Source organism: Vanessa cardui, chromosome 24 (assembly GCF_905220365.1).
Source record: "Vanessa cardui chromosome 24, ilVanCard2.1, whole genome shotgun sequence".
Lineage (NCBI taxonomy): Eukaryota > Metazoa > Arthropoda > Insecta > Lepidoptera > Nymphalidae > Vanessa > Vanessa cardui.
The window spans coordinates 6,170,007-6,197,509 of record NC_061146.1 but is presented as its reverse complement, the minus strand read 5'-3'; the positions used below and the strand labels follow the sequence as shown (position 1 = coordinate 6,197,509).

The window sequence follows — 27,503 nt, the reverse complement described above, 5'->3', positions numbered from 1 at the left end:
TTATATCAAAAATAATCTGCTACAAAATTGGCAAAGAAGTTACAACCTACTTATGTATTAAAATATCATGAAGGTAGTGTATGTATCTACTTATGTATTAATGTATCATAAAGGTAGTGTATGTACCTACTTATGTATTAAGATATCATAAAGGTTTTATAGAAATATAGCACATGCGTGTCTCATTCAGCCGTTACAGGGTTCCGTAGGTTTTATAGCTCTTAAATATGTCAATGTGAGCGTACAACATTTTTATGGCAGGTAGTAAATTCAACATAATATTGTATTGTGAATTAAGGTTATATATATGATGAGAAGATGTATAAAGTATGCCTAAAGAGTTTATTCCAATTGATTGTAAATTTCTGAAATTTTTAAGCTTGTGTGCGTGTAACTGCGTATGTGTGTAATTAGGTATAAGCACAACTACTATAGTCGATGTAAAGCATCGAGGTATAACTACATTAATAATTATGATAGATTGGATAAACAATGTCATATATAAAGTAAAGTAACAGCCAGTAAATTTCCCACTGCTGGGCTATGGCCTCCTCTCCCATTAAGGAGAGTGTTTGGAACATATTCCAACACGCTGTTCCAATGCGGGTTGGTGGAATGCACATATGGCAGAATTTCAATGAACTTAGACACATTAAACATTAAGAATTATAAACACAAATTAAGCACATATATATAGTGGTATTTGCCTGGGTTTGAAGCCGAAATCATCGGGTAGGATGCACGTGTTCAAACCACTGGGCCATCTCCGCTCTATTATTGGGACTAATATATTACTATTATAAATATATAATATATATTATTATAAATATATTACTGTGACTAATTTCTTTGTTTACGATTTCAATTAGATTATAATCGATAAAAATTCATGTGTAAGATTTTAACACACATTTGTTTATTATATAGAAATATATTGATTAGATATCATATTATCTTTCTATAAATGATTGTTGGCGGTTTACTGTGAATTGGAGAATATATCATCATGATTACCCAGTGCAGATTGGCGGATCTAAGTAGCAGACTTTGTAATACTTGAAGGTGTTTCATTATGGTGGTCAAGATCTTTACCATAGTGAAACATGCAATAGATTTAAATGGTGTTTGCTTGAAACTGAACCCGTGATCAATTCAATTAATAACATCTTATTCGTGCCACTAAACCACCACGCCTCTATTTTTGTATAGGGTTAATGTACTTTTTAAACGATAGTTTATTTTTGGCGTTGGTTTATTGATATAATATAATTTTAATAGTATTTAAGTAATTTTTAATAGTATTTAAGTTTTTAATATTACTTAAGAGTGTAATACTTTGTATTTAATTTAACAGTGCTGTAAATGCCTGTAGTGGTGTATCACACTGCACTGGTCCGTGTACTTTTATTATATAAGTGTTATTGTGAATATGCCGATGGTGTTTCAAATAAATAAATAAATAGATATAATCGTTCATCAGACGCTGTTGTAAAATTCATATTGAATTCTATACTTGGATTTTTTGTATAATACAAGAAACATATAAAATATGGATTTTGTGAGTGAGCTTAATGACCTAGTATGTACACTCGAGCATTTGGAAGGGAACTGGGTGGGATTCTAAACTACAAAAACTTCTGCGTGGTCTTGGTCACGGATCGGAGAGACTGTAAGATCGTCTGTTACGGATTCACGGCTCCTTCCGAGCTCCTCTCATTCCTTTATAGCGCGTAAAGCACGAGGCCATCTGGGCTGTCGGCCTCAGTCCAAGCGAGGCAGAGTCCCTGGCCTTGATATCAAGGTGGCCTGATTTCAACACAATAGGAAACCCGCTAGCTTAAAATGTACATTAAGTATCGCGTATAAAAAGAGGTTTAACATATTCGATACAGTTGTGAACAAAATACAGTCTTTGAAATTAAATATTTACAATTGTTTGGTAAAACGATCACGTATGTATAAATTAAGGTTGTGACTCCAAAAAGCAAATGTTTGTAAACTTCGTAAATAACTGATGTATCGTATCTTTTAAGTATTTATGTGTCAAAGAGAGTAAGAAAACCTTCGTCAGTTTTCAAAATAATTCATCTATCAAGTCTTAAACTCTTAGTACCTTTTGCATCTAAACATCAAAACATTGTGACGCAATATGTCATTCTCGATCGGTAAAGCAGATTATCGCCCATACTGAACCGAAAATAGATCTTAAGGTGACGAACCCTTTCTTACCTTGATTGTACAGCAAAAACTGTTGCGTTAAATAAAAACAAAGTACCTAAATTCCGTCGCACAAGAGATGTTACGTACAATAAGTAACACAAATTTAGCACGTAATATTCTGACAGACTTGTACGGGTTTGTACCCGCTATCTTAGATTAATGTTAACATGTTCTTACCACTGAACTATCGCGACTCATCATTCAAATCAAGTCAAATTTAATCATTCGATATACAAAATTATTGATTTTCAAATTAGAAACTATCATTTGTTCTTGTTTTAAAAAGAAAATACCCTGATCTGAGAAGAATCCTTTAAAGAATCTCAGCATTATAAAAGAAGGGCGTTTTTTATATTCATTAAAATACGGTCAGTCGTCTTTTTCAGTAAACGTTTATGAAATAATTTGAAATATATGTTATAACTAGTAGTCGCTCGCGGCTCGGCCTCGCTTCCGTTTTAGGGTTTTGGTTGTCATGAGTTAGGCAAAAAAGTAGTCTATATCCTTTTCTGGAGTTCAACTTTGCTACATACCAAGTTTTGGCTGTGAAAGAGCAACAGACAGACAGATAGACAGAGTTACTTTCACATTAATATGTCGGAGACGGTCGTGAATATCTTCGCGAAACAAAGCGCGGTACGATTCCCGCGAGGCGGCAGCACTATCGTTACGTCACGACGCGACTAACTTCGTGCTACGACGGAGCCTACCCGGTGGAGGCGCTCAGAGACGACTCACTTACGATTCCGCTCTCGTGAAGATCAGTACCTCCATCCTAGTAACTGTCATTCGCTTCGTTGCCAAGTGTGATACAGTGTGATACTGAATTAGTGTATTAAGTACTTTAAATGTTGAATAAACGTCTACCTGTATTCGCGGTTTCCTCTTTGCTCGATGACCCTAGTAAAACGCCCCTATGATGTCGCTGTCGTTCTGACAAATATATATTTTATTATTGCCAACTAGATAATTGTATTGCCAACTTACCTTCATGAACTCCACACTGGATTCCAAGGGATTGTCGAACCTGAAGAGCAGGAGGAAGTTCTCTTCCATTGGCAGGAGTTGGGCTAGCTGTGGAAAATAATACCTCTTTGTAGCAATCCTCTTAAATAAAAGTGACGGTGTCTCGATTAGTCTGAATATTGGGTATTATTAGATTCTTATCTAAGAGCACTAGATCCGTGATAGAATAAAATCTAATTCTTCTATTATCACTGGAATCGTAACAAAAAAACTGCGATTTTTCTGATCAAACATTTAAATATGATACATATATATTACATTACACAAATATAAGTGGTAGCTTCACTTAATTGTAAAATGACGATTCAGAAGTGCTTGTAAAAGCCTACGTGAATGAAGTTTATTTTGATTTGATTTGATATAATTATAGGCATACATTTTACATTGATGAGGCTTCAGCATTTACGAACTGTCAAAACAAATACTTGGATTACTGTACCCTTTAAATAAATAATGAAATATTCTTCCACCAGTTCAGTAAAATACCTATCGAGGGCTCATCAACATATATATTGTTATTCGCTATTAAGTATATTTATATGAATGGCTTGAAGACTTACTTCTCGTATATCAATTTTTCCATCCTGGTTGTCGTCGTAAGCTTCCATGAAGCAGGCCTTCAGTTCTTCCAGCATCGAGTCTGACACCGCCTGTGGACAACATATTTGGGTTATAATTTTGGTACATAAATGACCTAATGCTGTTTCCTCACATAATCTTTCCACTACCATAAGGACTTTTCCCTTACATTTTTTTAATATTTGAATTTAATCAAAATTTTGGGCAGATACATTTGTTGTATAGTATAATTGTTTTCGTAAATTAGACACAGTAATAACGATTGTGATGCTGTGTCGATAAAACGACACAGAGAGCTTCTGTGGAGATATTAAAATAAAAGTAAACACACACATTAATCACACAGAGACACAAAAAATAAAGTTTAAAAAACTGGTAAGTGATTTAAAATTACAATTTTTCTTCCAAATAGGGAATTCGTAAATAAAAATCGAGAGTCGCTTATTATTAAACATAGTATAGTCGTAGTAGAGTCGTTGTTCTGCTCTATCCATAGACAATGGCATTGTCAGACTATAGAGTACAGACCATTCTTATACTGTCACTGTGTTGTCAATCATTCAAGATGTTTTAATGTCAAATCAACATCAAAATACTCTATATTCAACTTTTATATGCACGTTTCATTCATTTTAAATAATTTACAGAATTTTAACAAGCTATCACCGCACCGGTTCAGAATGAAGATCTTACTTAGAAAAGGCGGCAAAAACTCATCAGTTACTCTTTTCCACCATTTTTACTAAATACAATTAAATTTATTTATATCGTGACTTGAATCACAAATATGAATTTCACGCTTTATATTATGAATATAATCTTGTATTGAGTAATATGCCTTATATATCCATGATTTATTTGTTGACGTTCACTAAATTGTTATTATACCTCAAAATTATTTTTTTCTGTTAGTTCTTGTTCAGTTCACTCGAAATCACTAGAATTAGCTTGATCGCGGAGTATTTTGTTTAAATTATTTCACATCCTATACGTACAATATGGTATAACCCACCCGACAAAAAGGTCATGCCAAAAAGGGCAAAGGATTGTGGAAATTCAACAAATTAATTGCCCATAATAATCTACAGACGATTCTGTGTCGAATCTCACGCGAGATTTCACATGATTGAAGCACAAAAGAAAAAAAAATTGGATAAAAGGTGGCTGGATATCATGAATCGTAAGCCTAGTTTTCTTTTTTTTTAATTTTGTATCCTGTGTAAAGTTCGAACGAATCGGGTATTCATAAAATTCAAATTTCGAAGTTTGTTTTCAAACTGCGATGACAGCACCAACGAAGTTTAAAATTGCGTTCTATTCACCCGACTATCTGACAACAATGGCCGGCTCACCCCACAGAAGAGCTACAGTTATTTCCGTAAAGTATAGATTTTAAATTTCGAACGGGAATTGTTCATGTTTCTATCACAAATCATAAGTCTGTGAAATAATTCCAAAGAGGTTACAACAAAAAAAGGTATCATTTACATAAATATAATTCTGTTTTTAAATTAAAAGCATTTTTTTTTGTTATCTGTGAGTCAATTAAAAATAATTCTCATTCCATGATTCCTCTTTTAAAAATGCTACAATTAGGTCTCGTCTGAAATGGGATGATATGTGTTACGAGATTTTGATAAATTTTAACATTCATTTCAGAATATAAAAATGTACTGTTTATTTTTACTTCGTTTGGGAATTTTCGTTTTATGTATTTACAAATTTGAATTACAATTAAAGTTTCGAATAAAATGTAGATGGTAAATTAAAATAATAATAATAATTAATAAATATATGACAACATCACACACATAAGTAGCTAAAGCACTTGTGTTATGGAAAATCAGAAGTAACGACGGACAACATAGAAAACTACTCGACTCGCATCGACTCGGCCGGAAATCGAACCCGGGATCTCGGAGTGGCGTACCCATTAAGGGGACTACAGGAGCTAATTGCCCTTGAGAATCACGCGCACACACACTAACGACAAAAACGGCATGTCCCCGCGCGCACTACGCTTAGCGAGGCGGCGAGGTTACGCCTGAATATTCCAACAGATGGCGCCGAACCGCCGCGCGCCGCGCCGAGCGAAAGCGAAGCGAAGTCAATTCTATCAATTCTAGCAATCATAGATTTCATAAAAATAGACAGGACAACAGAATTTTTTTTTTTTTTTTTTTATGTCATTTAAAAAATTATGATAAAATTAAACTGAATTAATTAAACTTAAATTATTATTATTTTATGTACAAAAAAATAGTTAATTTAAACATTTTTTTCTTTAATTTTTACTGTATCAATTCAATTAGTTGTAATACTAAATATTAAATCGTACCTATTTTTAAATTTTATAAGTTTGTTAAGCGATTTATTAAATAAAATTGGAACTGTTCGTAATTTGTACACTGACAAAAAGCGTAGAGTTTGTTCATTTTACTAATATCGGTACACAAAGAAAAAAAATTAAGTTAAAAAAGTCAGCACCAAAAAGTTACTATAAAAATAATATCGTCAAGTCGGTTTAGTAGAATTATTGGTTAACTCCGTCAATCACAGTGGGTTTAGTCATAAATCTCATAAAAATAGTTTGGATATTAGAATGATTTGTATTGTTTTTGACTGATATTTGAAATAAAACTGATTCAATTAAATTCAAATCTTGACTTGCTTGCCAATCAAGTTTGGTCAATACCAAATACTCCATGGTGACTGTAAGAAATATGTCGAAAAATCTGATTCTATGCGAACTAATTGCATTGTTTTTAATAAATGTTTCCAATAATCATTATTTATAAAATATATATATATATATGTTTACTAATTAAATACTCTTACCTTTTCATATTATCTTTCATATGTTCGGCTTTTTAATTTATATGAACGTTTTTTAGTTTTCTTCACAGATTGTACTTTATTTCCCATGTTTACAAAATTAAACTTTATAAAAAATAACTTAACAAAAAAATAAATGGCTAACTACAACTAGACTATTTTAACTTAATATATTTATTTACTTAAAAGAATAATATTCGACAATTAATTTACAATTAAAATTACACAAAAATAAAATCTACGAGATTTTATTCGCAACGATGCGGTGAAAAGAGCGACACGTCTGTATAGCAACAGGCCTCGGCCGGCAGTGTCTGTACGAGGCGCTCACGCACACATGCTTACGCATTTTGGTCGTAAATAAGAAAATCTAATTTAAAAAAAATCTATTGATTTTACTAAATAATTAAGATAATAAATTTTTAGTATATTGTTTGTAGAATAATCTGACAAAAGACCAAAATTATTGAAGGTATATAAGTGTAGTTAAAAAAGAAAAAAAGACTTTTTTAGAGGTAACTTTGCGATTTTTTCTATCGTACCAAATTAATTACATCATGTTTTCAACACAATTAATAACTAGCATCTATCCTGAAGATTAACATATATTTTTTTCATTTGGTTTATTGCATTGGATTATATACTTTTTGGCATTTTAAAACTTGCATTTAGCTCATGTAGTCCCCTTAAACGACTACGGAGATCGTCATGAAATTAAGATAAGGTGTGAAGTTGTCTATTGGTAACTTGACACTTATTTTGGCAGTAATAATTTCGACCTTTGCATGCCCAGTGCACACATAAAAAAAAAACAATTTTCATTACGCGCCAATTTAAGTAGAACTTTAATAGAAAACAATAGTGTTACGATAACGGTTTGTTTCAAGCACTTAGACAAAACGATTTTGGTTATGGTTACGTAATGCTTAAATCCATAAATGTAAATTGTAAATGGCCAACGTTGGCGTTGGGCCAACAGTGGTCGGTCATATGTTGACAAAACCGATTCTGTATTACCGTATGTACTTTGGCTCGCTATGAAGTGTATTGTTTCCTGTTAAAACTTGGAAATGTTGTTTTTATTTATTTCACAATATAAAATTTGGCATATATTTTAGAGAAAACAAACTGACAGAGTTTATTGTATAATATATATTAAAACTAGTTATTGGGCGCGGTTTCTATAGTATTTTATGGGTTGGATGTTATATATTATATATCTTTTAAATAAAACTATTTATAACGGATGAATCGCGTATATTAATTGTTTTTAAACATCCCGACGTTTCGAGCACTTTGCAGTGTTCGTGGTCACGGGCAGACACGGGCAGTCTGCCGCAGTCTGCTCGAAACGTCGGGATGTTTAAAAACAATTAATATACGCGATTCATCCGTTATAAATAGTTTTATTTAAATGTGTAATCATCGCGAAAATTTAAGACAACATTATTATATATCTTTCTTAGTTAAATCTCGCTTTATATCAAACTAGTTGGCGCCTGCGGCTTCGCACGCGTTTTTGGGGTTGGTTATCATGAGCTAGATAAAAAAGTAGTCTATGTCCTTCCTTGGAGTTTAAGTTTTCTTCAGAGCATCTTCCTTGGTGGTAGGGCTTTGTGCAAGCCCGTCTGGGTAGGTACCACCCACTCATCAGTTATTCTACCGCCAAATAACAGTACTCAGTATTGTTGTGTTCCAGTTTGAAGGGTGAGTGAGCCAGTGTAACTACAGGCACAAGCGACATAACATCTTAGTTCCCAAGGTTGGTGGCACATTGACGATGTAAGGAATAGTTAATATTTCTTACAGCGTCTTTGTCTATGGCTGATGGTGACCACTTACCATCAGGTAGCCCATCTGCTCGTCCGCCAACCTATACCATAAAAAAAGTAAATTTTGTCAAATACATTGGTTTGGTCGTGAAAGAGCGACAGACAGTCAAACAGACAGAGTTACTTTCACATTTATTTAATTATGTATAGATTTTATCAATTTATGTTCAGCTGTTTGGTTGTAAAAGATCAACAGACAGATAGACATAATTACTTTCGCATTTATGATAATAGTATAGACAAGAACGCTATGACAATTTATATGATACATAAATCATGATGACAGTCTCTATTTATGGATAAATAAGCAAACCCGCCGGCAAACGTTGTCAATATATGTGCTTGTTAAAATCGTTTCCGAAACTAGAACTTCTAGTATTTCATCTTTATTGGTTCAGTATATTTTATTACAGGCGATAAAAACGCCTCCTCATTTATAAACATGGATTTTATACTTTGATGTGTTTTATAGAAAATTTTATTTTATATTTCAGATTATGGGGATTCGTAAATAGATCACCGTGCAGACATTGGTACTGTAATTATATTATGCAACTAGCGACCAGCCCCTGCTACGCACGGGTATAGTACGACACAACTTAGGTGTATCATCGGCAAATTCAATAAAACCGATTACTGCCGATTTGTGCAACCAATAGAAATAGCTCCCCATCGCGCCATTCAATGCTACTCGTCGCTAGATTCTCGCGTCAGTTCAACCCGAGAAAGCAAGTGCATGTAAATCGACGTGTCAAATTGACGAATAAATTAAGTCATATGATATTACAAGTTATTGCGTTTGAGTAAAGATATTCACATAACAAATACATATTGATAATTTGGGATAGCGTACTTAATTCGGATGTGAGCGGTTTTACGAATTTTACCGATGATACATCTAAGTTGCGTCGTACTATATATATGATACTAAATATATATATGATGCTGATACTAAATATACTACAGAATTTGTTTATTTACGACATCACATTTGAAACATCTAAAATTATCAGGGTTTCTCTACTATATTGTGCATGTTTCACACGTATAAACCTTCCTCTATCTGAAACAATTTGTCTATTGAAAAAAACCGCATCAAAATCCGTTGCGTAATTTTAAAGATCTAAGCATACATAGGAACAGACAACGGTAAGCGACTTTGTTTTTTACTACGTCATGATAATGATATAACCTCACCAATGCTGCAACCAGTGGCTATTATGTTATGTAATACATGCCTGTAGTTACACTGGTTCATTCGCCGTTAAAACCGAGGAAAATGAGTACTTAGTATTGCTGATTGGCGGTATTTTATATTACGATTTGGCAAATACCTACCCAATATGCACAACGCTGGACCGCAAAGAAAATCACCCAATTTCGCCTGGGCTTGGACCTCAAGACTTCGAGATCTGCGACCTTATTTATGGCCGAGGAAAAGTAAGCGAATCCTAGGAAAATTGGGTTATGTGGGTATTCCTTACCACTAAAAAACTAGGATGTGAAACTATAGCATGGTTTGGCTATGGGATAACATCATCATTAACACATCGTGCTGTATCCCGTGGCTTAACAAGACTCTCCTCAGGGTTATATCAAGGTACTAGACCAGCTCGGCAGGTATATTACTTGATAAATAGCAGATATCCCTACTATTATTGATAAATTTTGGTGTTTTAACAAATCTTGGTGGAAGGCGTTATGTAACCAACATAGTTGGCGAGAGATTGACTTGGGAAAAATTGAAGAGGGAGCAAAAACCAAATACTTAAGGCAACATTAATATTAGTCTGTCTATCTTCGTTATCGTTGCGGTGTTACGCGGAAACGCCATTAATCAAAGACGGACAAGAAGTTGCCAGTATAAAAAATTAACTCATCCTATGGGTAAATACATGCTTGAAAGTTGGACTTACACAAAAACATTTACGATAAATATAACAAAATTAAACCGGGCGTCCATTTATTCAAGGTTATATAAATTAATAATAATTTATTTTATATCATACTACCTACGACTTAACTTTTTTTAAAATTATTTTTCGCTTGACTTTTACAGATTAAAAATTACAAAAAGATACATAGATTATGTAATTATGTTAGTTTGAAACAGTAGATTGCTCTTAATTATAGTATGAATATTTTAAACAAAGTTAAAGGCATAACAATTTAAGAGAAACTCTCCACTTAGAAAACTTATGTAAGGATAATAAGGTATCCGTGATATAAATAAATCTACCGGCAGGTAGGTATCATAAGCTGACGTAAAATCAAAGTATTAAGCAACAGAAATGATATCCATAATCAAGTATTATGCTGTCGAATAAGGGTAACTCAAAGGCTACCGAGTTGGCGCGCGTCCAAGTCAGCACCGCGCTTTACATATTACCAAATACGTGAATTTATTGATGCAAGTAATTGGGTTAAAAACAACGCCATAATGGACAGGTTTTCGACACACAACATTTATTTTAAATCTAACTTACACTGACACTACTTTTGATTATTTTTTTAGTCATATAAAATGTCGTAATAATTCAAATCAAATTGAATTAATTAATTTTCAATGTAAAAGTATTACATTTACGATACACTCACACCAGTAAAGTAGTATGTCGTTTGACGTATGTCAAGTGTAGTTTTTACCCACACAAGATAACGACGCAATATTTCTAATTAAATCATATTTTCTTCTTTTTTTTTTGTGTGGAAAAAATACATTCACATCTTTAATTAAATCATCATCATAATCATCAGCCCGTACCCGTCCACTGCTGGACATAGGCCTCTCCAAGTGCACGCCAGTGTGGTCTTTCTCCGGCTACTCGCATCCAGCTCCTGCCTGCCGCCTTGCGTAAATCGTCACTCCACCGTGCCTGAGGACGTCCTATACTACGTTTGCCGAGACGTGGTCTCGACTCTAGACCGCGTTTTCCCCAACGGTTATCGGTTCTGCGACAAATATGACCAGCCCACTGCCACTTCAGCTTACTAATCCGGTGGGCTATGTCGATGACTTTGGTTCTTTGACGGATCACCATTTTTGATGCGATCCCTCAGAGAAACGCTGAGCATAGCCCTTTCCATAGCACGCTGAGCGACTTTAAGCTGGTGGGACCAGCCTTGTCGTGAGTGTCCACGTTTCGGCTCCGTATGTCATGACGGGTAGGACGCACTGATTGAAGACTTTCGTCTTAAGGCACTGAGGGATCGACGATGTAAAGATTCGACGTAACTTCCCATATGAATATAAATATAGACGGAAAACCAGTAAAGTAGTATGGTATGTATGTTTGGCATGTGTCAAAAGGTCTGTCAGGCACTGTCGGTTGAAAACAAAATAAAATATTTTTTTCAATGTAGCAGCATTACATTTATATCTTGAATAAATTATATGTACATATAGATAGTAAAAAAATGTGTCCAACAGTTGCCTACTAACTACACGTTCACCAATAAAGTAGTGTGAGGTTTGGCATGTGTCCAGCGGTCTGTCACGCCAATGTAACAAAAGTGACTCAATTTTTTTAGTTATTTTATATTGCGACATTATATATTTGCGACTTTATTTATATATTTATATATATAAATAAAGTAAGCACCGCGCTTACTTATTATTTGTCAAATTAAAAACTACTACCGGCCCGAAAAATAAAATACCCTGCCCTAATAAGAATTGTTTAATGAAATAGGTTATTTTTTTATCCTTTTAGAATCGTTTATGGTCTACAGATTTATAATCAATATTTTTTCGATATGGAAGAATAAAAGGTCTTATAAATAATTATTTTTTTAAATTTTCGTTCATAAATGTTAGGTGAAAATTTCATACGACCTAAATTATCAGCGACCGTAAAAAAAAAACAACCAAAAGTATGTAATCGCTATTCTCGTACCATGACGGTGAGCCGAGTTATCGCAAAAAAAACTAAATTTATTTTTTTTCAAGATGGCGGGAAAGTTCATAGGATGCCATTTTCGTTCTATTTAAATATTGTAGATTATATTATTAATGTAGGAGTAATTATTAATAGTGTTACCAGAATAAATAAATATTACAGTTATTTAAAACGGATATTCACCATGTTTTTTAATTTTTATTTGATGTAGCTCGATATTTCGACATTATCTACGAATGTCTCGTTCACGAGAATATATTTATCTGTTGGATATATTTTGTTTTTAAATAACTGTAATAATAAAAATTAACATTTAAATTTTTAATTTAAAATCTTAAATTTCACTGTTTCATATCAGTACAGATTTATATACTAAATACAATAAAACCTTTCAGAAAATTGGTTTTGTTTTAGGTAACAGATAGTTGTAATAACAATTTGCATACTATATCAACACTGATCACGAATTGTAAATACACAATTGTTTTAGATATTATTCATATAAACAAAAAGCTTTGTGAACTGACGTTCTACGTGATAAAAGTCATAATATATTAATACCACCCAATTAGTTTTTTATTTTACATTTTTTTCAAGAGCACGTATTCGCATCATAATGCCAAATAATATCGAACTGAATTAAAATGTTAATAAATCAAATAACTTTTTTATATTTAGAAAAAATGTAGAATAACTATCGTATGTTTTTATAAATCGTAAATGAAATAGGAATTCATTTTCATTTCTAATTGTTTTTTATGGTATATGTTGGCGGACGAGCATATGGGCCACCTGATGGTAAGTGGTCACCATCACCTATAGACCATTACGCTGTAAGAAATATGAACTATTCCTTACATCGTCAATGTATTATCACTAACCTTGGTAACTAAGATGTTATGTCCCTTGTGCCTTCAGATACATTGGGCCACGCACCCTTTAAACCGGAACACAACAATACTGAGTATTGTTATTTGGCGGTAGAATAACTGATGAGTGGGTGGTACCTACCCAGACGGGCTTGCACAAAGCCCTACCACCAAGTAAATTAGTAGTAATTAAAAAATAAATTCTATCAAAGGTAGGCAAAGGCCAAAGCTAAAGTGAATTATATAAAACCTTTGCCATAAAAATATTATGAGCTAAAACTTCACGATAAACTTTGTAATTTTTACGACAAACAGCGTCTTTATGGATATCTTGATTACTAAACTAGGTACTAACTTACATGAATATTATGTTAGCATACATTTTTAGAAACGTGTGATGAACATTGTAATTTCCTTTTTGTTTATTTTCAACCGACTTCAAAAATAATACAGACGAAATCTCTCTTGATAGATATGCTGTAGGGTTTTCTTGGCTGACACCGGCTCCAAATATAATAATAACTACGTTACATAATCGTAAATCGATTTAGGAGGACTCTCAAAAATATGTTGAATACGCAATTATTTTTATTACTTTTTAGTGCATATTTATTTGTTTTAAATTAGTGTTTTGTTTGGAGTCGGTTTTTATTTTTGTTATTTTTTTTTTGGTTCTACTAACCGGTTAAGTGGTTTTCCATCTTCGATTTTCAATTAGCAAAGCATGATTAGGGCTAATGGTGATATTGTTTGCATTTTCCTTTATCTAAAAATTCTATTGTGATATTCGTTTTTATTATTATATGATATTTCGTTATTATTTATAATATGTAAATACCGATTATTTATAAAATTATATAATTAAATTATTATAGAATTTTATTATAAGTTTTTTATACATTAATTTTTAAATTTTTAATATTAAAGAATCAACAGTGAAAAAAATAAACAAAGTAAAAATGGAAATACATGTATCTTTTATCAAAATAACAATGCAATGTTCAACAATGTATTTAACTTCTAAACACGATCACAACATGTATTATTTTGCTCCACATTTGAACAGGAGTTTGTTCTCCTCCGTGGTCGAGTGGTTTTGACACCGGTTTACATGGGTACGCCACCTCGAGGTCCCGGGTTCGATTCCCGCTCGAGACGATGGAGAAAACGTTCATTAGTATTCTAAGTTGTCTTTGGTCTGGGTGTTTGTGCTACTGTCGTTACTTCTGACTTTCCATGATACAAGTTCTTTAGCTGCTTACATTGGGATCACAGTAATGTATGTGATGTTGTCCAATATTTCATTATTATGCGACACTGCTATTACATTTATAAATGTTTTTCATACACGTATGAAAATTATTGTCACTGTAAGTGTGAGATACGAAGTGAAATCTTACAGAATAGCATTGACCGATTAGAATTAATTAAAACATTACAAGATAAGAAAAACATACGTAGTTAAGTACGTCATCGCTATTTCTAACTAGTAGTCGCGCGCGGCTTTGCTCTGAATATGTACAGATGCAGATAAAAATGTCACGTCGTAACGTGCGCGCACCTCCATACATATTCATGGACTCGACAAGAGTGACGAAACAGTCACCGTGACAAAAGTTACCAGTGCGCGCAGTACGCTATGGTGTTTGTTGTCACGTGTTAGGCAAAAAAGAAGTCTATGAAAGCATCCTTTCTTGGAGTTCAAGTTTGTTTCATATCAAATTTCATCAAAATCGGTTCAGCGGTTTGGTCGTGCAAGAGCAGACAGACAGATAAAGTTACTTTCATATTTATGATAATTAATATTAACTACGTTTACGAAAGTACAGACTCGCTGTGTATTCCCGCCGAATATATTTTTGGACATGCATTTTGTAAAACCGAATATAAATTAAATTAAATTTTAATTTGCTTTTACAATGCCAATATGCATCGACCACTAGAACTTACAGTTGTGAGCTATTTTGTTTATAATGCTCATCAAAGTTCGAATGTTTGTGTGTGTGTGCTTCGCACAAGTATGGCACTTGTGCGAAGCCCAGTTGCCATCGTCATTGAGAGTTGTCATTATTTGTGGCTTAAAAAACTATACAGTGGATACGATTTTTGATTTTTACATGATTGATGCAAAGAGACTCAGATATAAAGTAAAGTAAAGTAACAGCCTGTAAATTTCCCACTGCTGAGATAAGGCCTCCTCTTCCATTAAGGAGAGGGTTTGGAACATATTCTACCACGCTGTTCCAATGCGGATTGGTGATTACACCAATCCGCATTCCGCATTTAAACACATGCAGGTTTCCTCACGATATTTTCCTTCACCGCCGAGCACAAGATGAATTATAAACACAAATTAAGCACATATATATAGCGGTGCTTGTCTGGGTTTGAACCCGCAATCATCGGTTAAGATGCACGCGTTCTAACCACTGGGCCATCTCAGCTCTCAATATACCCAGATATATGGTACTCAAATGAGTCATCAAATCTTTGAACAAATTTCAGGCAGGGATGAATATGTGACGAAATGTGTAAGCAAAGTATTCAAAGATGTGATCACTTCTGTGCACATGTCTAGCGCCGGCTTTATAGCTATGATATGTCAGTTTCCAGGTGAATGAAGACAAACATCTGATAGCATAGCTTAGAGATAACGCACTCGAATATCATTTGGTCGCTCCGAACAATGATAAATTTATTATGATTATATTAAGTGACATCATTTCAAAATTTGAATGATGATATTGATGTCATTTTTATAGTGATGATAAATTTAACTTCAATAGATTAAGGCTAAATGATAATATATGTAATTAAAAATAGCCAAGATATCATCTAGGCCTGGCAATGTTTACATATTTAAACGTTTTTTTATGTCTAAGGTTAAAATCCGACTAATCTAAATATGGCCATCTAACGGTTTCTACTGACCGTAGATCTACCACCGTATGTTAATTTAAAACATTTCCTACTTAACAAATGCGCCAACCTTGGGTACTTCAGATGTGATCCCTTATATCTGTTATAGTGCCTCAATCATCTGTCAAACTGGAATACAACAATACTAAATATTGCTTGGGGCTGAATTATATACATATGTATATAGCTAATATAATTAATTAATGTTTTATTTATTTTATATTCCGAATCTATGAAAGCATATTTTTTTAATCAATTAATTAATCCCAGTTTATCTGCAATAGATCCCTCAATAGTATCAGAGCATATTGTGTTCAGGTCTCAAATAAAATTGGTTATTCTTGTAAGTGTTCCAATCATTTTCAACATGAGTGATTCACAGCAAGGAGATAAAATGATAAGTATTATCAGACAGTTACATATATTTATTGAGAGGATATTTATTTACGGCTACATGTGATCTGATTCAGTCTGAAGTTAGTTACTGAAGTGTTTGCTGATAAACAAGGTGAGATATATGTATTTCAAGAATTAATTATTGTTATAATGGTATTAGTTATTCCCTAATTGGTCTAGAAATTCTCGAGACTGGTCTTTGAAAAGTTTTGTGTTTTCTGTTGAGAAATTCTCAGTACCTTTGGGTTTGGAATTTGGCTTTGTTTACGATCCTTGGAAAACAAGCAACGATGTTGAACAAAGAGTGTGTTTCGGAAAATTCAATAAAACCGATTACTGCCAATAGAAATAGCTCCCTATCGCGCCATTCGACGCAATTCGTCGCTATAGATTCTCGCGTCAGTTCAATCCGAGAAAGCAAGTGCTTGTAAATTGATGTGTCAAATTGATGAATATATTAGGTCATATGATACAAATTATTACGTTTGTGTAAAGATCATATTCACATAAGAAATAAATATTGATAATTTGGGAGCGTACTTAATTCGGATGTGATCGGTTTTACGAATTTTTCCAAAGCTAGATCTAAGTATTGTAGTACTATACAATGCTGATACTAAATATACTACAGAATTTGTTTATTTACGACATCACATTAGAAACATCTAAAATTATCAGTGATTCTCTACTATATTGTGCACGTTTCATACATATAAACCTTCCTCTATTTGAAACAATTTATTTATTGAAAAAAACCGTGTCAAAAATTTAAAATTATGTAACGTTACATAATTTTAAAAATTTTGATTTCGTTACATAAATTTAGCCGATGTTATACTTGAGTTGTGTCATTTTTACACAGATGTGCCACAACATATATAACAAGGATAAATGTCCCGCAACTGGGTTAGTCTGTCTAGAGAATGACCAAACTCGCTCCAAAGAAAAACATCATAGGTTTAATATTAATTATCATATATTTGAATCAAAAGTAAAATGTAAATTCGGTTCCTAAAGCGAATATCAAAGGTTCGTTGAATTGATCAATGATTTTATCAGATTCAGCAGAATCGTCTTGATGCGATAAAATGGCTGAAGTGTCTCGTTTCAAATTCAAGTTTAATAATAAGATGAATACTTAGCTTTGAAATGGTGTCGTTTATTATCTCGTTATATATTTAGTTTTCTTGTTATTGTCAATAGAATGAACGTACAGTCAGAAAACCTTCGTCAGTTTTCAAATTAATTCCTTTATTAAGTCTTAAACTCTTAGTACCTTTTGAATCTAAACATCAAATACGACGCAATATGTCATTCTCGATCGGTAAAGCAGATTATCGCTCATACTGAGCACGCGAAAATAGATCTTAAGGACGAATGTTTTCTTACCACTGTACATTTTATTTACATGTAAATAGTAAAGTAATTCTGTCTGTCTGTCTGTCTATCTATCGGTCTTTCACGATCAAACCGCTGAAGCGAAAATGAAATTTGGTATGAAGCAATGATGTTGTAGTAAACAGATATTTTATTAACGCGCAAAAAGTGAAGACTAGAAAACGTCCTAATTGGGATGTTTGCCTTAAGTCGTTTTACGTAGTAACACGTTATAATAATTACGTAGTAATACGTTTTACGTAATTAAAACATCTAGTTATCCCTTTTACTATTTAAGCTATCCTTTTTACTTTTAATGAAATGTAAAAATAAACTAAAATAAAAGATATAGGCTAGTTTTTGATTTACGCATGACAACCATCACCCTAAAACGAAGCCACGGGCGACTACTAGTATGTAATACTTAAAATAAGTAAACAATCGACGCTTTGAAATATGTTTCGTACTTTGATACAATTTTATAATTATATAATTTTAAATTATTTCAAAATTATAAATAAAATCAATTATATAATTATTATGATTAATATATTAACATATAAATAGGTAAAGTAGTTATAAAATATTTGACAAAAAATTAAAATTTTAACTGGGTTATGTTTTTTTAGATGAAGTACGTGCTCCCACTGTTGTTATTGGCTCTGGCTGTGTTCTCCGAAGCTGCAATAGTACCAAACGCCACCAGAAATAACATAAACATCGGTTACGTGCGACCAGGAGACAGACTATTGCAAACGTATGTTTTTTTTTCTTTTTGCTCTAAACTTTGAATACAATACAAAAAAAAAAAAAATTATGGGGTCATATTTTTATTAGTTAACATCATCAGAGTCTTTTGTTTTGCAGAATATACAAACATACAGAATATACAGACAAACAGTTTAAAATTATGTATATTGCTACTTAATAACCATTTTTTTTCAATGAACATAAATAAATATTTGACAACATCACATACATTACTCTGATCCCAATGAAAGTAGCTAATGCACTTGTGTTATGGAAATCAGAAGTAACGACGGTACCACAAACACCCAGACCCAAGGCAACATAGAAAACTGATGAACTTTTTCTACATCGAACCTGAGACCTCGAAGTAAGGTACCCATGAAAACAGGTGTACACACTGCTCGACCACGGAGGTCGTCAAAACAATCACCTATTAAAAAATGACGCTAAAGATGTATTCATTGATTTCAGAGCTAGCATCTACCAGCCTCCAAGACCGAATACAATTCAGTACCAAGACTACGTGTTCCGCGGTAACGTCTGGACTCGTATATCAGCTATCGTCGCCACCGAGGTCGGAGCTTGGCAGTTCGCATCCGCCTGGATCACCCGCGGCGGGATAGGATACAACAATGTAACGATCAGAGTGCAGTCAGCCAGGGGATACGGATACAATTACGCGATTGATATTTGGGGACAGTAAAACACAAATGTCTAATAAAAGCTGTAAAAATATATTGTTTATATTTTTCGAACAATCTTTAATAAACAATAAATCAGATTTTAAATTTCGTTACAAAGAATATCGAAAATCGAATACAAGAAGTAAGCATTTAATTAAATAACAGACAATTTTTTATAATTCAAATTTTAGACATGATGAATAATCGATGGTGATTTTGCGCAAGTGCTTCTGGTTAGACACTACTCTTAGTCACCACTGTGTTACCGTTAAAAGGGTAGTAACCGCCAGTATCAGTATTGGGACAAGTGACATAAAATCTTAGTAAAAAAGGTATACTTTTTTCAGGTATAAACATCTCTGTTGAAGTTATATGATCATTGACATAAAATAGGAATATAGTAAAGTAACAGCTTGTAAATTTCCCGCTGCTGGGCTAAGGCCTTCTATCTCATTAAGGAGAGGGTTTGGAACATATTCCACCACGCTATTCCAATGCCGGTTGGTGGAATGCACATGTGGCAGAATTTTGATGATATTAGCCACATGCAGGTTTCTTCACGATGTTTTCCTTCACTGCCGAGCACGAGATGAATTATAAACACAAATTAAGCACATATATATAGTGTTGCTTGCCTGGATTTTAACCCGAAATCATCGGTTAAGATGCACGAGTTCTCACCACTGGGCCATCTCGGCTCGAATAGGAATATAAAATTGTACAATATATGAATTTAACTGTCATCTACAAAGTTATTTCTCAATGTAATAAAGTTTATAGGTCCTGTATTTGATCCCTGTGGAACGCTTTATCAACAGCCTGTAAATTTCCTACTGCTGGGCTAAGTTGCCTCTTCCTTTTTGCGAAGAAGGTTTGGAACATATTCCACCACGCTGTTCCGATGCGGCTTGGTGGAATACACATATGGCAGAATTTTTATGAAATTACACATGAAGGTTTCCTGACGATTAACGCTTAATGGAACAATATTAGATTAAGAAAAATAGCCTTGATAAGATTTTTTTGTCTTCGTGATTAAATGGTCGATGTTTTGAATACTTTTGTAACAGACTGAACATGCTGATTTTATCTAAACCTCTGATGAAAGAAGGTGAATCGCAATAGATCATAATATATATGTAGTTATGCTTTGCTATTGTGTACAATATAGTCGTTAGTCTTTCGCTAATTACCTTGAATATGTATAAGCTTTCGTCCAAGACCGCTACCAACAATTTATTACGTTCCTTATTATTATCAAGAAACAACATTAAATTATCAAGAACCAAGTTACAATTCTTGCTATAATAAATGCATGTAAAGTGAACAATAGAAAAATATGTAACAGGAAACGTGGTATGCGTTAAAATAGTTATTTTTAAGGATATAGAATTGACATTGTAATCTTTATCATATATGTGATAGCACTGTCATACCAGGTAATGATGACAGTTCAACAAAAGAAACAAAGGAAATTAAATATTTTCCGAATTCAACAGAATTGTTAGGGAAGTTTTAACTAATTTAGAATAACTATATTAATATAAGTTTTGCAAAGAAGGTTATATGTTATTAGACTTGGTGGTAGGGCTTTGTGCAAGCCCGTATGGGTAGGTACCACCCACTCATCAGTTATTCTACCACCAAATAACAGTACTCACTATTGTTGTGTTCCGGTCTAAAGGGTAAGAGAGCCAGTGGAACTACAGGCACAAGGGACATAACATCTTAGTTCCCAAGGTTGGTGACACATTGACGATTTAAGGAATAGTTAATATTTCTTACAGCGTCATTTTCTATGGGTGATGGTGACCACTTACCATCAGGTGGCCCATATGCTCGTCCGCCAACCTATACCATAAAAAAGATACTTTAGTTTGAGCCTTCTTAAAAGCTGTAATGAATTCGTAGTGAAATTCTGTAAATATTTACATCGTATAACATTCGTGAATTGCTGACAAGACTGCTGCTGGTCAGTTATGAGTAACACCTTACAGAATTCATCATTAACTGATGTACAATTGGGGTAAGAAAAGGTTTGTCACCTCAAGATCTATTTTCGTATGCTCAGCATGAGCGATAATATGCTTTACCGATCGAGAATGACATATTGCGTCGCAACGATTCGATGTTTAGATTCAAAAGGTACTAAGAGTTTAAGGCTTGATAAAGGAATTAATTTGAAAACTGACGAAGGTTTTCTTACTCTGATGTACTATTAGCATATTGATTTATTGAAGACCAAAATTTGTCGACAATTCATATCAAAGTATCTTTGCGATTTTGGGCATGTATTTGATATTCGATTTCACTGAATTCACCAATTTATAGATCGTCCAAACTTAAGTATTCAGAAAAGGTGTACAATTCAAACAATTTACAGCAAATGTGTCTCAACGTAAAAGCGTGCGGCACTTTAAAAAGATTTTATTTAAAGCACTCCTAATAACTTTATTTCAGAAGATTTTGAATTTTGTCGTGAGTCTGGGGATTATGTAAAATGGCGGCAGAATTTAGAGGATCTCGATCATTTGGCGACCCTAAGTGTAATTGATGAGGTCACGGTTTTTACTAAAACACCCGTAATGGTTGTATCTTAAGAAAAATTAATTGAGGGGATTTAATTTATAAACAAGACCATAATTATTCTGAAGATGTTCTTTTACCACGCAACTCTTAATAATTTAATACTTTAAATACGAAAGTAACTGTGTCTGTTTGTCTGTCTGTTCCAATTTGATGAAATTTGGTATGGACTCTGAGAGAGGATATACTTACTTTTTTTATGCCAAGCTTAAAAGCTATATTATAAATTCTAGCTGCCAAATAGAAACTTATTTCTCTTTTTTATACTTCCCTAGCTGACGTCATCTCACGAGTAACATTCTTTCCAGCCATATCATCTTTAACACAATCCATCCATCGTTTCAATGGTGGTCCCTATGCTCTATATCCATCCACGTTCATGCTCAAGACCTTCTTCACAATATGTTCCTCATTTCTCAACATAACATGCCCATACCATGATAGCCGGCTTCCATAACTTCTCTGCTATCGGAGCCACTTTCAAATCTTACGTACTCGTTCTTTACTTTATCCATTCGCGCAACACCACACATACCTCTCAACATTCTCATCTCCAATATATACAAGTATGAATCAAGAATAGTTATTGTATAAAAATTGACTTTAAATTGGGAAATTTAATTTGGGAAGAAAGCTAGTAATATTTACCCGTTTAGTAGCAATTCCAATAAAAATTAATTAAACCGTATTGGAAATAAGTGTCAATATCCAATGTACACATGAATGTGTCAAATTCCTTAATTTTCTATACTTATTATACACGTTGAAGTTAATTTAAACAGTACCTCCCATCGTTGGCGGTCCCAGATTAAGACTGGACGGTACAGAGTGTTAAGAATCATGCGTCATAGCCGATGATTGCGGGTTCAAACCCATGCAAGCGCCACTGAATGTTCATGTGCTTAGTTTATGTTTATAATTCATTTCGTGCTCGGCGGTAAAGGAAAACATCGTGACGAAATCTGCATGTGTCTAATTTCATAGAAATTCTGTCACGTGTATATTCCACCAAATTGCATTGGAGCAGCGTGGTGGAATATGTTCCAAACCTTCTCCTCAAGCGGAGAGGATGCCTTAGCCCAGCAGTGGGAAAATTATAGGTTGTTGTTGTTGTTGTTGTATTGGATTACAATGGTTTAGGATAATCTTATCATTAGTGGTAATTAAATGATAACTAAGCTTCTGAGAAATATTACTCCTCGGTAAATATAGAATTGATAAAGTTAATGATAAAATGAATAAAAATAGCTAAGATGTCATCAAGGGCTGCTAATTATTTATTTATTTCAGCTAATGAATTTTGCATATTTTGTATAGATAATAATTTATTTATTTTTAGCCTTTGCTATCTGTGTAATAAATACTATAATTACAACATTTTATACAACTTCAATACTCTTCAACTTTTATACTCCTCCATCTGTCTGCCTAAACGCGATAGACTCAAAAACCGACCAGTCGAGTCCATTATATACATTCAAAAATGATAATTTTTCGAACAAGATTTCCATGGCGCTAGGGCCGCCATCTTGAAAATAGGGGTAACATTTGCTCCCGGCAATAACTCGACTATTCGATGAGATTCAAAATTTTTTGCGAGAACCTTTTTTGTAGCTTTTTTTCTGTGCTTTACAATTAAGTCTTAACTATTTTTAGCGTATCATGCATCGTTGTCTAAATATCGATCGAAAAAGTCAAAAATTTAGCACACAATTTTTGTTCTTGGTCATACATATAGAAAAATTTGATCCAGCGCGCTGCAAAGTCGAAGTATTTAGTAAAAAAATTAGGAAATAAAATTTTGGTTTTTGCAAATTCTTGAGACAATCTTTTACTAATTTTAACACCTGTTTTGTTTTCGCTGAAATGTTTTGTACAACTTCTTTTTTTACAGTCCTTAATTTACTTATTTTGTATCCCAATAATTTACTGAACAACTTCTCATCCGATTCGACATGCAGATACAACCAAGCGAGCGGATTTCTCAATATGATGGAAGTGTGGGACTGTGTGGGAGTCCCCGATGGCCTGGCGCCCCCGGTACACCGGAATACATTTTGCATGCTACCGTGACGCCCTGATGGTCGTCTAATACGGTATGCTCGGGGTACCCTCGAGAGACCCTTCTGATCCCTGCGGCAACCAGCCACTCACTACCAGGCTCAACAATGAAATAAAGAAATGATGTCATATCATGATAACTGTTTGTAAGACCATATTGCAAAGGTTAATTGATTGGATTTTTATATTATCATACAATTTTGGCTCGTTTAACTTGAGCTATCAATGGTAACCAGACATATAACATTCAGGTGTCTCAGAAAAATGGTGGGATTAATTTGCAATAGATTTCATATTTAGGTTTAATCCTCGGGTGATTCACAGTTTAAAGATAATGTGATAATGTAATCAAATTGCTAAAGCAGTATATAAGGGGAGTATTTGTTGTCTTTTTCATATTCACTGGGTCAGTGTGAAGTTACCAATTGAAGTATATACAAACATACAAGGTAAGGTACATAGTAATAATAATAATTTAAGCTGTACTTGTGTTCGAAATTATTTCACATTTTTTGAAAGATAATCGTTATTCATACGATTCCGTAATCCAAAGATTAAAACGATTTATCGGTATTTGTACCCTTAAATGGTATAAGTAAATTATTAGCACTTAATTTGTAGATTATTATCTGTTCATGAAATATTGTTTAAATTTTGGGTGTCTGTTTTTCAGATGAAGTGCGTACTCCTGTTATTAGTAGCTTTGGCTGTGTTCTCCAACGCTTCAGTAGTGCCAAATGTCAGCAGGAATAATATAAATGTCGGCTTCGTTCGACCAGGAGATAGACTGTTGCAAAGGTATAAAAAGTTCCTTAAATTCAATAACATTTTAGATATCATAAATGTTCACAATATATCAGCTCACTGTGCATATATACCGTCTTTAGCGCGCCATTTTTTTCTACCATATTTTCCCGCGCTTTCGTTATGTCATTCAAGATGACAGATGCATAAATACACAGATACATAATACAAATTCATTAAAAATATGACTCCATTACTATTTATTATAATAATATGTTATTATAGATCTGTGTATACGACAATACTACTTAATGAAATTGCTTAATTAAAAGGCAAAAATTATTGGATGTGCTTTCACATAAATTTTTCGTGCAGGGGCGTGTATCCGCACGCGATCGTGTATATTTTGCGCTTTGATAAATATAAAAGAAGGTACTCCAAACTAAGATGAATCATTCACATGTTCCGTGCGATTTGTTTATATAATATTAAAGCTAGTTGTTCACTAAAAATAATTCTTGATTAATATAGATTAATATATATTTATTTAACACAAAATTATCAAATGCATTACATACATTCCATTCGTCATTTCTTCATGAGTCTACAGTAAATAGGAATCACAGATTATATCACGTCAGTTCGATGTCAAATTTGTTTAGTTCTCATAACATGCCAATACCGATCAATCTCATTCGTTCTCCATCCTACGTGACATTGGTGAAATAATCTGTGCCCTGTCGGCATAACTAAAATCTATTAAACGAAAACTTTAATTGAATAACATGGCTTACGCCATTGTTTGGCGGATGAGCATATAGATCAACTGATGGTAAGTGGTCAATACTGCCCATAGACAATGGCGCTGTAAGAAACATTAACTATTCCTTTCATCGCCAATGTGCCACTAACGTTGGGAACTAAGATGTTATGTCCCTTGTGCCTGTAGTTACACTGGCTCCCTCACCCTTCAAACCGGATTATAATACCAACTGTTGTTTGGCGGTAGAATATCTGATGAGTGGATATACAGACGGGATTGCACAAAGCCCTACCGACAAGAATTTTTTTTTAATAATAATTGCAAATATATAATAAATTAGGCAACATTTTAGTCAAATCTTATTATATTAATAATAGCCTAATTATTTTGTCTTACTGATTTTAGAGCTGACATCCGGCAGGCTGCCAGACCGAATACAATTCAGTACCAAGATTTCGTTTTCCGCGGTAGCACCAGCACTCGCATATCTGCTATCGCGGCGACCGAGGTCGGACCTAGGCAGTTCGCTTCCGCCTGGATCACCCGCGGCGGGATAGGATACAACAATGTAACGATCAGAGTGCAGTCAGCCAGAGGATACGGATACAATTACACCGTTAATGTTTGGGGAGTGTAAATAAACTACAATTTCTGATATGCACAAATGTACTGAATTAAATTTGTTTATATGACCATTGAATGAATTTTATTTTTTCATTATAACCAATACAGCCTATATAGGCGTGCGGAGCGAGAGAGGGAAGAGAATACCGCCGTATACTCGCTCCGCAGAAGACTTCCCCCCTGCCTCAATAGGTGCCGCAGGCACTAGGGGGGGTTCCAGTACTCCGAGAATGCCCCCTAGGTGTTGGAGGTCCGCATAGGCGGGCCAACCGTCAGGGCGTCACGGTAGCATGTGTAAGCGATCCCGTGGCGAAAGTCGGAAGACGGAGAGGGTACCGCTGTTTTTTTAGTGGGGAAACCAGGTGGACCTGGGCGCACTCTGCGTGCAGGGAACCGGGGAGTCCACACCCCGTCACTTTCCATTACGTGGGGGAAGCGCGTAACACGTTTTTCCAGCGAGAAAAAAAAACCTATTTAGGCGTGCATCTTAGCTGTTTATTGCGGATTGTTATTTAGACAGGCACCACTGATTTTCCAAGTGCTTAATCTGTGTTTATATTGTCGTGTTCGGCTGTGAAATAAAACATCACAACACAAGGAAACCTGCATGTGTTTCACTTTATTGTAATTTTGCTACAGGTACACCCACGAATCCGCATTGTTATGACAATAGCTCTGAATCTTCTCTTGAAGTGGGATTATTACAAGGAAACAAAAACTTCGTAAATTGTTTCAACGAAATCGGTCACCGAGTTTTCTGGGTCTGTTGAATGAATATTTATTAATATTATTGGTATCGGTTTGAAAGAGCAAAATCTTAAGACAGTGTTATTGCATCGTACAAAATTTACAAACATTTTTCCTGAAAAGGGAATATATCTAAAGTATATAAATAATAATTTCCAGCAGGGTTTTCTTCAATCTACACATCCCTCAAATAAATTTTGAAAATAGTACAAATAATAAAATACTTAAAATTTAATTAACGTCAGTAGGTTTGGTTTGGATCTGAGATGGCCCAGTGGTTAGAACGCTTGCATCTTAACCGATGATTGCAGGTTTAAACCCAGGTAAGAACCACTACATAGAAACTACATACATATAATTCATGTCGTGCTCGGCGGTGAAGGAAAACATCGTGAAGAAACCTGCATGTGTCTAATTTAATCGAAATTCTGCCACAAGTGAATTCCACCAACCCGCATTAGAACAGCGTGGTGGAATATGTTTCAAACCCTCTCCTTAATGGAAGAGGAGGCCTTATCTCAGCAGTGGGATATTTACAGGCTGTTACTGTATATGTTTTTTGTTAATAAAAAGATCTCAGTTCCTAAGCTATG

General features: G+C 34.0%; 3 protein-coding genes across 4 annotated transcripts in view; 2 read left to right on the top strand and 1 right to left on the bottom strand.

Annotated features, from left to right (window-relative positions):
• Positions 1–27,503, bottom strand: part of LOC124539996 (calbindin-32) — a 184,108-nt gene that overhangs the window by 16,565 nt on the left and 140,040 nt on the right. For both annotated transcript variants that reach the window (XM_047117392.1, XM_047117393.1), the window contains exons 4-5: positions 3,807–3,896; positions 3,208–3,294 (exon numbers count right to left, since the gene is read on the bottom strand). In XM_047117392.1, coding sequence (XP_046973348.1) covers positions 3,208–3,294; positions 3,807–3,896 — 177 coding nt within the window. The remainder of the gene's footprint in view (positions 1–3,207; positions 3,295–3,806; positions 3,897–27,503) is intronic.
• On the top strand, positions 16,587–19,437 carry LOC124540000 (probable salivary secreted peptide). Its single transcript, XM_047117396.1, has 3 exons — positions 16,587–16,687; positions 18,582–18,709; positions 19,174–19,437. The coding sequence occupies exons 2-3, from the start codon at positions 18,582–18,584 to the stop codon at positions 19,403–19,405; spliced, it is 360 nt and encodes a 119-aa protein (XP_046973352.1). The 5' UTR covers positions 16,587–16,687; the 3' UTR covers positions 19,406–19,437.
• LOC124540001 (probable salivary secreted peptide) lies at positions 24,688–26,239 on the top strand. The gene is made up of 2 exons (XM_047117398.1): positions 24,688–24,830; positions 25,945–26,239. Exons 1-2 carry the CDS (start codon positions 24,706–24,708, stop codon positions 26,174–26,176), a joined length of 357 nt encoding a protein of 118 aa, XP_046973354.1. The 5' UTR covers positions 24,688–24,705; the 3' UTR covers positions 26,177–26,239.